This window comes from Ptychodera flava, chromosome 20 (genome assembly GCF_041260155.1).
Source record: "Ptychodera flava strain L36383 chromosome 20, AS_Pfla_20210202, whole genome shotgun sequence".
Classification (NCBI taxonomy): Eukaryota; Metazoa; Hemichordata; class Enteropneusta; family Ptychoderidae; genus Ptychodera; species Ptychodera flava.
Window position 1 is genome coordinate 18,103,228 of NC_091947.1, and position 11,922 is coordinate 18,115,149.

General features: G+C 36.5%; 1 protein-coding gene across 1 annotated transcript; it reads right to left on the bottom strand.

The window, feature by feature from the left end:
- Positions 1-229: 229 nt before the first annotated feature.
- On the bottom strand, positions 230-8,576 carry LOC139120211 (uncharacterized). The gene is made up of 8 exons (XM_070684409.1): positions 8,386-8,576; positions 7,283-7,459; positions 6,202-6,437; positions 4,820-5,014; positions 4,114-4,173; positions 3,367-3,512; positions 2,536-2,622; positions 230-2,332 (listed from the first exon to the last, which is right to left on the bottom strand). Exons 1-8 carry the CDS (start codon positions 8,435-8,437, stop codon positions 2,245-2,247), a joined length of 1,041 nt encoding a protein of 346 aa, XP_070540510.1. The 5' UTR covers positions 8,438-8,576; the 3' UTR covers positions 230-2,244.
- Between the last annotated feature and the right edge of the window lie 3,346 nt (positions 8,577-11,922).

Sequence of the window (11,922 nt, forward strand, 5' to 3'; positions counted from 1 at the left end):
TTGAGTCTTACAAAGGCGTTAACAAAGTGAGGGACCGCTCCCATCTCACTCCGATTGAAGTTGAGAAGACATGTTTACAAACATTTATGTTTATCAACAAAAAAATCGCGCACGCGCAGCGCGACGACCACTGCGCTTTAACATCATAACACAATGGGCTAATTGATTTACATGATAGCATTATTACTGTACTGAAATTGTTCACATAACAAAATGAACAAGTAATGTCTTTAAAAAGAAACTCTTTTATGACTTGCACAAATACATGTACTGGTACTTTAGGGTTTAATGTTTGAGTACAAGAAAGAAACAACTGCGAACTTAAAAAGTGGCAGGTTTTTCTGTGAAACCCTTCCATGCTGGAGGGTCTCCCTTAACAAATAAATTACAATGAAATCTGTCATGTATAGGTAGAATCTCTGATTGAGCACAGATATTTAACATTAACATTTAGAACAGAGGTCAAATGGACATTCTGGAACCACGCTTTGTGAAAACATGCGTTCTCTGTATTAAATAACAGTGTTTTTCAATGTTTTTTCGACATAAAGGAAGTCGCTAAACATTTACAGGTGTCATGTAAGAGATTGGATGGAAATTAACGCCGTTCACACATCGAATTTCTGGAAATCTCGGAGCAAATCGAGTGCGTCTTACCCATAGCGTGGCTTTTTCACATTTGCATAGTTTTACCATAATCCCCCTTTTGTAGGGGACTTTGGCGTTTAAGTGTAGATGTTGAAAAATGTATTTTCAGTGGGTGTGCTGACAGGATGGAATTAACTATTTTTGAAAATGAAAAATTAAAGAACAGTGAACTCTGTATGATGAAGTTCACTTCCTGCAAACAGTTTTCCTACAAATTATAACCTTCATCCTGACACCGAACTTGACATTTGACTTCTGCTTCCTAATGGTTTCTCTGTTCTTAGCGCTAGCTGAAACATTCGTAGGAAGACAATGTTTATTTCCTTAAAACTCTAGCTGAACAACATTCATAGGAAGACAATGAGCTGAATCCCGTTGTGAACAGCACTAAACTATGGGATTTTCTCTGGCTAATACCAGTCAAGAATGTAATAACAAATGCTACAACAAAGTTGTTTTTGACCGGGTTTTTCTATGATTTTCATTTCTTAAAAAAACAGACATACCACAGGTGTTATAAATAGTCTAGCTCGTCAAAAGTGATAATATTGAGAACGGAAATGCCAACAAATATATAAAACAAAATAGAGAGATCCGTAGAAATCTGTATGAGAGCATATGTACAAGAAAGTATGATATGTTGATTAAAATGGGTTCAAAGTTGAAAGTACCGGCTTGTCAATGTCATGGTAATGTTGAAAATTGAATTCTGCTTCATGTAAATCCCTTTGCTTACACATCACTGTTTTTTATGTAGTTTATATCGCTATGAAAATTCTGATAACTGAATGGAGATATTTGCATAGCCATCATATGGCATCCTTTTCAGCTTGCACTGACAGTTAACTAGCCCACTCGTCACTCAACATTTGTCTTTAAAGGTATACAGTCACCTGTAATCTAAATACACCCATATATGGTCAAAGGGGCGTTCCTTGGTATTCAAAATGCCCATGTGAGGGGGCTGTTTTTATAAAGCAGCCACCCACTTTAAAATCTGTGATTGGTTAGATTTTCTCTTTCCATGGTAACTGTGGCAAATTGGAAGAGGTGACAGTATACCTTTAATGTGCTCATTCACAAATGTTCACGAGTAACTCAACCATCAATGCAACAGAGTCTGCTGAGGTTGAGTTTATAACTCTATAAGCCCACAGACTTCAGGGCAAGCCTACACTTACAGGGAAACTGATTATCTGAGGAGTTTGGCCATGGACTCTGTGATTGGAATAACTGATTGTTTGGATAACATCACAACATGAAAATAACGGTATTTGTAGCAGCAAATCAATGATTTTCAGTTTGGGCCTACTGTAAAAAGTGTCCTGTCAAAACTGTAGTACATGACTGACACACCTCTTTAACCATGAGTGGATATGTCTTATTTATGATGACTGAGTATTATTCCTTGATACTTATAATACTGCTTCAGAGACTCAAACATTTGGATAGCACATGTTTGATAGTCAGCGTTTCGACGCATACTGCGAGAAGTGTCCTGAACTATCACAGACCATCCGCTCTTGTAGAGGAGATGCATACAAATAGATTGTGAGAACTATCTTCGCGGGCATCTTTTGTTTTGACCAACCTCCATCATTTCGTAGCTTTTTCCTGGCCTGAATAGTACCTTTGCTGGAAGTACTGAACCAGTCGGTGGCAGTATATCATAAAGGAGCCGACACTGTTGAGAAACACACAGACATCATTGAAAGTGAGGTAAAGACCATGGTTTATCACACAAAGTGAATTGCATCCAGCCTCTCAAGGGATATTTCTGATTCGGGAATCTTCACAAGCACTCAGAAAATATGCAATTAATATTGAAATAGATCCCTTTCTTTTTATAATGTAAGTGTAAATGACATTATTTCTGGTGACACTGACCTGTGATGCAAGCCACAGCTGACGGTCCAAGACTTTAGTACTTTGAATAAATATAACACTATAATCAGTCTTGAGAATTGTTCAAGCCTGGATAACAAAGAGAAATTTATCACTATAAACACAAAGAGTGTAAAAGCTGTATATAACACAAAAAGGGTAAAAGCTGTTTATAGGTGGATCTCTCATGGTTTTCTACCATCCTCAGTTTTTAAAGGTATACAGTCACCTGTAATCTAAATATGCCCATCTATGGTCAAGGGGGCGTTCCTTGTATTCAAAATGCCCATGTGAGGGCGCTGTTTTTAAAAAGCGGCCACCCTCTTAAAATCTGTGATTGGTTAGATTTTCTCTTTCCATAGTAACTGTGGCAAAATTGGAACAGGTGACAGTATACCTTTAAACTTTGCTGATGTTAGTTTGAAGACGAAAGAATTGTCGCTAGAGGGCGCTCATCAACATCTCCATGATTGATCTTGCAGAGCCTGCGCGTGCCATGTCCAGTCACACAGGTGGGAGGGCATGGAGAACCTATATATTATTTTATTAATTATGAATGTTACAGTCAGAAGTACTGAAAATGTAGCTAATTACTGATACATGATACACATTTTTTTAAGAAATCATCTGTGTGCTTAAATTTCTCTTGTCTTCATTGAACATCAATAATGTGACTGCTGAAGGTATAGAATTGATCATGGTTAAAAAAGGCACTTGTTCATATGATTAAAATGTGCAAATGGTAGCAAAACTGAAATATTATCTTTTAGGTGCTGTCAACTTAAAAGTGGAAATTACAGTATATGAAATGACTGATGCAACCCTGGATCTTACCATTTTCGGAGTCTAGGTTTCTTGATCAGCTGTAGTACTGTACGGAGTGGAAAATTAACCAGTGTGGAATGTGTCAGGTAATTACAGTACAGTAAAATACCGCCATCTACCACAAGATCATGTCTTAATCTTTCTGACAGTAATTTCTACAAAAGCAAGATTAATGAAATAAAACAGGAGGATATTAAAATGGTGATGACATGCAAAATTAGCAAAGGATAAAAATATCTAAAATCAACACAACCCTTGCCTTACCAAATTTATAGTCATACTTTCATATGTTGGCACGTATACTGATAACGTCTGGCAATGAAGGACTTGAATGCAACTTTGAAAAGTTACAATTCGATATCAAAGGAATTAGAGTAAAATAAAATGCAATATAGTCATACAAATAAACCCCCAAACCTGAAATTGTACATTGATGTCATGTATAATTTTTTGATATTGCGTACGTCAGAAATTAGGGCACCATCTGTGTGGCTGAACTAATTCCACAAAAGGCTCATGTCGAGCTGCCATATTAAGTGTAGTTTTGTTGTGAAACACTGAACCTGTGGATAGATACAAAACATTTCCGCTGCAGCATATTTTAAGCATAGGTGTTTGGAAGTGGATGTGCATAAGGTGTTTACTTATACATGTTCATTTACAATTAGTACTATTGTTTCACGCAACAGGGATGACTTATACATCTACAAAATAAATACTTCTTTAAAATATAAATTCAGTCTGTCAGATACATACATTTAGCATTTTCTCCTGTTTGTCAAGAAGATTCTGGTGTCTTGATATGTCCTGCATACTCTGAAAAACAAAAAAAATACAGATTTGAGTGTAATAGGTGCCCGAGTATTTTGACTTAATTTCATGCCAGGAACCAACCACTTTATCCCTTTTTCTGCCAAGTTCATATTTCACCACCAGGTCGGGTTGGTTAAAACTAGTAAAGCAAAACATGTCCAATATGGTGCATTTTAACAAAGACTTGAAGATTTGTGGGTTTCTAAAAACAGAGATACTGTAAACATGATTTTTACAGACTAAAGCTGCTATAACATACCTAGCCAAGTGGTTGAAAATACATATGGTTTTCGCTCAATACTGCTTTTTACTGACATGGCAGATGGGGAAGTGATACTGTCGGGCAGGAAAAAGGGTTATTAGCAACAATTTGATTCTATCAAAACCTGCCGGTTAAGGGAGTCATTGGTATATCATCAAAATTTAAAAAATGTAGCGATGGGATCAATGAAACTATCCTATAATATTTACTCTTCCCCACCATGGTTTTGAGCAAATACCATTGTTCTCAAGTGTGGACAAGTTCAATTCATGACAAAGCTTGTATCAAAACCATTGTATCTTCACTAAATACAAATATGAAATGAAAATTAAAGATCCAAAATGTTTCAAGATTCATATAAAAGAAAAAAAATGAAATCCATCTTACTTGTTGTGTTGACATTTCCAATAATTCTCTCTGTGATTGCAGGGACTTTTCCAATCTTTGTGACAACTCTGACTGTTGGCCAACTTGCATTTTCAATCGCCGGATTGATTTATTGAGTTGTTTGATGGTACCTGTCTGTTGCCCATACATCTGTTGTAATTTTTCCAGCTGTCTTTGTCCATGGGAGATGGTTTTCTGTACAAAGGACAACAAAAATCAAATATAAACACCAAATCAATGCTAACTGTCTAGGAGTTGACCATTTGATATTGTGGGGGGGCTTGAAAGGTTTCAGAGATATTGGCATTTCAGCACATGAATGCTCGCGCGCAAAAAAAAAATCCTCAGGTGAAGAGGGAGAAAAAATGCTAAAAGAACCAACTTTCCAAGACCCCCCTTTGAATATCAAATGGTCCACCCCTTACCTGAAACACTGAGAATTTGACAGATTCCAACAGAGTATTATGTTTGCTTTCTCCTGTAGCAAGTATCCTATTATCATTTTCTATTTACCCATTCCTCTGTTGTTTTCTGTAGCTTTTGCTGATCTTTTCTTTATTATTCTTTCATTTTTTCTATTCCTTCATTAATTTACAATATGTGTGCATCTCCTATGTGGTATGTGGATTTTTAGCTGTTCTGATTGCTGGTGTCTTCACTAGAAGAATACGTGTCATATAAGTTGTGGGTTCAAATCTGATCAAGAATTTACTGATTTTCTTCCCCGGATGGATAGTTCTGTTGCCAGTCAGAATTGACCCCTTAGGCTATCTGAAGCCCAGTTTAGCAATGTTTTCATTGCTTTGATTATGTATGTGTGTGATATACGATAGTGAGTATGTATGTGCAAGCTTGTGATTCACGAACTTTACAGTGTGTGAAGGGGTCGTGGCCAGAAAAATTTTAACCTTTTGAGCACCAAAGTCAATTTTTGTCCCTTTTATGATATATACCCCAGTAAATTTTTTCCAGCTTTTTGCCAAAATTTTGATAAAAAAAGTAGCAAATGAAATGTGATATGTCTATTTGGTCCAAAATTATCAAAAAAACTAACAGAAAATTTCATGAAGAATGGTAAAATGTTGCACTGAAATTTTGGTGGGAAAAATTACAACATTCAAAGGGTTAATAACTTAGCTTGGTTATTGAAATAGTGTTTTAAAGGTGGGGATTTAGCTGAGCAGTTTTGACTGTCTCTGCTTAGGTCAATAGGTGCTGTGTTTGTAGGTTCCAAATATGAATGAGAATTTACTGAAAATGTTTCTTAGACTCTTCATTCTTTGATACCATTTTTTTGCTTTTATTTCTATTTCTGATTCAACTCAAAATTTGCCCTATCAAGAATTTTAATAAATATATTACTTCCTGTTACTACAACTTACCTCAATTTGTTTGTTTTTGATGAAATTGATGACATTAGCGATGGTGTTGAGTTTGGTTAACTGGGAATTCACAGACTCATTCTGGTGTACTTTCTCAGACTTTTCAACCACAGCACATTCTGTTACAGTGCATTGTGGCTCTGAGGTAACACGCACAGGTGACGGCAAAGAGTCAGCGTCATTGAATGACAATGTTCTGGGTGATAATTTTCTTGCTTCTGTCACAAGTCTTGACTCTGAGCAAAGATGGAGAAAATAACAAGCATTATGTAATGCTGAAATAAGTTAGAAATGGAATATAGCAAATACGTAGTGATGGTTAGTAAGTGATATATACATGTAGTTTTGGTGCTGTTTGTATTTGCTGTGGATTTGGCAGTCAAGATTTACTTTATCCCAAAATTACTTCAAACAAATTACTAACAGCTTTCATTATAGATAAGGTTTGATTTCATAAAAAAGGAAGTAGTGAAATTTGTTCGGAATGGTAGTAAAATGGTGAAAACCTTCATAGAGTTTCCCAAGGTAAGTGTAATGGAAGTTTACTGTAAGGAGTTGAAACACTTTGTTTGCATCTTTGACATCTCTCAATAGCTTTACATTTTATTTGGAGAATAACATTTGAAATACAGCCAATATGGCCTCCACTGAAGAGGTTCCTATTTTGTGATTCATGATCAATCTGTACAAACAGCAGTTTAGTTTGTGCCAATTTATCTATGATTAACTTCATCAGCTGTTACAGGTCAATACTCTCATCCTCAATCGAAACTAAATAAAAGCTTATGTTCTCAGCAACATGTTAAATGGTGACTAAATCTTATAGAAACAGAGTGAGGAACTCACTTTCAAATACTCAGCCTTTAGAGCAGAAAATAATCCAATATTTCTAATAACATAATCATCTTTTTGATATGTCTCAATTTAGACCCCATCATTTGTGTATTTATTTCAATATCATCAACACAACACATTACGTGTTGACCAAAACGTTGTTGTTTTTTTCAAAAAAGTACAAGTTTTTACCCACTTTGTTATTAAGGTAAACACAAAACATAAATAAACATAAACGTCAGCTTACCCCTCTTCGAAATTAAGGTTTCACTTGCCACTAGTGGGATCCTGGTTTGACTGAGCAATGTCGAACGGCCGTCGTTACCTGAGCTCCATGCGGACATGGCCCTCACCGATGGTGACATTCGCAGCGGTGAAATACTGATGTTTCCCCATTTTGATCTCGCTGCTCTATCTGATGAGTCTATCATCAAGATGGGATAAAATACAGTGTGAAAAAAATTTACCAAACTTTGTTTCTAATGTGCAACGGCCATTACATGTGTTAATTGTTGAGTAGTTTCGATACAAAACATTCCATTTTGTTCACAATGTTGCAAAATTAAGTCGGTCGTTTATGTTTTACAACTATTTATTACCGTGTCGTCATGGGCCTCGCTTAACCCGCTCTGTGACCTTTGCGATACAAATCCATAGAGCTGAATGCGTTCGGAAAATATTCATTTATTAATATTTCTTTGCTTTGACTTCATGTATTCAAGAGTCTGCGACCCTGTATTTTTGGTCGTCGTGTATACAAAATGGGCCATATGTTGAGGCACAGTACTGTGGTTGAGGTAAAACGGTCTCACTGTCTCTGTAATACAGAAGGAAGCCCTACGTGTACGTTTGCTAGTAGTCCCTCCCCTTTACCGAGCAGCTAGCTGTGGGCTCACCGCCGTGGTGATGGTTGGGGACAGTTTTGTTTCACTGAAAAGTCGTCGAAGTGAAAATCAGAACGTAAAAGACAGTAAACCCGTTAGAAAACCACCACAAAAGATGTGGACCCACAGCTACAGACTAACGGACTGTGTGGTGCGCTCGGCTCATTCTACGGTGGCGCTGTGATAAAATTACTTTTTCATTCAGGGTATATAATGTATATGGAGTGAGCTGAGCTGTCAAAGGTGTTAAATCCCAAGGACGGGTATGTATCCCTTGCAAAACTCGAACCGTGACGCGAACGCAGCTGACAAGATGCAACAACAAAAGTGGCTGACTCACCGTACGCGTTTATCACCATTACCTCAATGTAAACAACGTACTGGTGACAGGTACGCCAAACTGCTGCTTGCAAATGCGCGGTTTTGTTCCACATTTTCGGCCCATATTTATAAAGAAAGTACTCACCGTTTGTTCCAAAAGCTGCCAAATCATCTCTCTGCCTATCCCGTTTCTGCATGGTTCAGAAAAACCTACATTGTTAGATACGACTCGGCGTTCTTTCTTTGAGAATTACCATCACCCCGTTAGACCTCAACGTGGTAGGCCTTCAAGCAAACCAGGCGATACGACTCATCCGATGAAAATAAGCTCAACCTTTGAACTTTGACCAAGATACAACTTGACGGCATCTTCAATGCCACTATCAGATATCGATATTTGCATTTGTAAGCCCTTCGAACTTCACAGTTTCCGTGGCCAGTCCTGCCCCTAGAATGAAATAAACTGTCGACGCGATAAGTAATTAGTTATTGAAAGGGGGACTTGCACGGCATTCACAACGTTTGCAAAACGTAGATTTTTGGTATGTGGGGATTTCATGCTATGCTGCGTGTTTTTTCGTGTTTTTTACCTCGAAGGCCAGGATACTTATGTCTGTCCAAAGGGTCCTCGAGCTCCGATAATGATGATGATTAAACATTTAAAAATGAAGAAAAATAAAAATATATTTGGACTCAGTAAAGTTGTTGTTGTTGTTATTGTTGTTGTTGTGTAGTTGATAGTATTTGCACAAAAGGACAAATTATGCACTGCAAAATTCAATACAGCCTCACTGTACACATGGAGGTTTACCTCCATGCTATACACATGCGCTGCAAAATTCAATACAGCGATATTGATGATGATGATGATGATGATTAAATATCTAAAAATGGAGAAAAATAAAAATATATTGGACTCTGTAAATTTGTTGTTGTTGTTGTTTTTATTATTGTTGTTAGGCTGCAACGCACATGTATAGTTAGGCTGTATTGAATTTCGCAGCGCATACTTTGTTCTTTTCTGCAAATACTATCAACAACAACAACAGCCTAAGGCCGCGTTCAAAAAAAGTGGTTGGGGGGGGGGATTCGAAAATTTTTGGGGTAGTCGAGGGGGGGGGGCTTGAAAGTTTTGCTCTGCCTATAGGGGGGGGGGGACTTAAAAATATTTTGACTCCCAACATTTTGATGTTGTCCAATGGTTCTAATGTTAAACAAAATCTAGAACCGTTTTGTCATATTTTATGTCTTTAATCTCGAAAAAGTCTAAAAATGTATAAATGCCATTAAATTTTCGTAGAACAAGTTAGCCTTGTAATGGCGCAGGAGCTACAACTGTTGATAATTTTTCAATATTTCTATGCAATGTATCAAACACAGTTTCTTGGTGTCTCTCTACAGCATGCTGCTGAAAAAGACAATGTTCAGTTTGTCAACAAAGCCGTTTGTCTAAATATTGGTGATAATTGAATGATGCAAATGCACGGTACACGTAGGCTGTGTTGGCAAGATGAATACTGGATAGCTGGGCAAGAACACAATTGTATAAACTGAACAAAAATATTGTCAAAATAAAAAGTTAATACAACTACTGCCCTGCTACTACATACTGGCAGTGACAGTGATACATGTAGCTCTGACTCTGATGTAGTTAAGAAGAGTTTTGGTCATAGGACACTCAATCGACAGTGAAACATACATCTACTTGTACACAGGATCCAGCCAGAGAGCAACACATAGAAGACTAGGGAACTAACAGTTACCATGGATTTTTGAATTCTGGCATATGAGAACAATCAAATATTAGAGAAAAAAGCACCATACTTGATCTTATACAAATGTACGATGAAAAGTCCGTTTTTCTAAAATCACTTAAATCAATATATAAAACCATTCATTTCAAGTTCATGCAGTGAACGAAATTTTCACATCTCATTGTACCAATAACACAAAAGTATAACTTTGAACAGTAAAGACTCTAATTTAAATGGAAAAATGTGTGACTAAATGGAATCTTTTATTTGTTATCAAATTTGCCATTATTACACCCAAAATTTCTGAGATTAAAACATTAATATCATGGAATATTTTAACCTTCCAGTATAGTCAATTTTGTAAAACATTTTATAAGTGGCATCTAAGTTGTATTTGTCTTGTACTTTTGAAAAAAAAAAATTCGGTAGGTCACTGTGCTCATTTTTTCACAATTTGGTTAAACGCAGCTAGGAATACACAATTTTCATACTCTCTCATGATTGTCATTTTGTGTGTTTTTCAGCTGGTGCCATTGAATTGGCCAGAGTTGGATAAACTCAAGTCGGCTTAGACTGAGAAATCCAAAAAGTTCACTGATGTATTTAAAAATGAATCAATTTAAGAACTTGCCCTAGGTATATGGCTCTACAACCTGCTGATAAGAGGTAGTGTTGAACATTTGCGTGCAGAACCACACATTACATGTTTTTTTTACTCTGCGTGCATTCCTAATAAATAAGTGGCTATATGGTAATTGGGGGGGGGGGACTTGAAAATATTTGAGGGTATTGAGGGGGGGACTTGAAAATTTTTGAGGGTATTGAGGGGGGATCTGAAAAAAAATAAGATTTCAATCGCGATTCCTCCAGCCCCCCTCACCATTTTTTTTGAACGCGGCCTAACTATACATGTGCGTTGCAGCCTAACTATACATGTGTGTTGCAAATTCAATTCAGCCTAACATTACCCAAGGGTTGGCAATGAAGTGACAACCCTTGGGTAACTATGTTAGGCTGTATTGAATTTGCAACGCACATGTATAGTTAGGCTGCAACGCACATGTATAGTTAGGCTGTATTGAATTTTGAAGCGCATAGTCTAGTTAGGCTGTATTGAATTTCGCAGCGCATACTTTGTTCTTTTCTGCAAATACTATCAACAACAACAACAACAATAATAAAAACAACAACAACAACAAATTTACAGAGTCCAATATATTTTTATTTTTCTCCATTTTTAAATATTTAATCATCATCATCATCATCAATATCGCTGTATTGAATTTTGCAGCGCATGTGTATAGCATGGAGGTAGCTTACCTCCATGTGTACAGTGAGGCTGTATTGAATTTTGCAGCGCATAATTTGTCCTTTTCTGCAAATACTATCAACTACAACAACAACAACAACAACTTTACTGAGTCCAAATATATTTTTATTTTTCTTCATTTTTAAATGTTTAATCATCATCATCATCATCATCATCGGAGCTCGAGGACCCTGTGGTCTGTCAACCATAACTGCTGCTGCATCAGAATTTTTCTCAGTACTTACAATGTAAAACTTTTCATCAAATTTGTTTTGTAACAGCATAAATCATTTGTTGAAACAAATTTATTAATAATATGAACGTTGATATTAAACCCAGATGTACACAGGTGAACTTCTACTAGGTGTCTACCCTTTCAGTGTCATGACTTATTGGAAATGTAACCAGATTTGTTTATAGCCAAGAAAGTCTGCAGAACAATGCTTTTCCATAGCACCCTTTCAGAAGCTATGGTGAAATCTCAGTGCAGCAAGGATTCAAAAGTTTGTATATTTCTGTGTGTAAATTCGGTGATCTTTTAAAAAGGAGATAAAAATTAAGTCTTTTTATTTAGAAGAATTGCATATTTGAATTTGAAAGTAAACTAGAAAATCATATG

What these genes read in the sequence shown, in the direction of transcription:
- LOC139120211 (XM_070684409.1), bottom strand. Translation starts at nt 8,437, where the DNA reads ATGCAGAAACGGGATAGGCAGAGAGATGATTTGGCAGCTTTTGGAACA. An exon ending in GGCAGCTTTTGGAACAAACG is followed by an intron (nt 7,460 to 8,385) that starts GTGAGTACTTTC and finishes TCTTGATGATAG; the next exon opens with ACTCATCAGATAGAGCAGCG. An exon ending in AAACCTAGACTCCGAAAATG is followed by an intron (nt 2,623 to 3,366) that starts GTAAGATCCAGG and finishes TTTGTTATCCAG; the next exon opens with GCTTGAACAATTCTCAAGAC.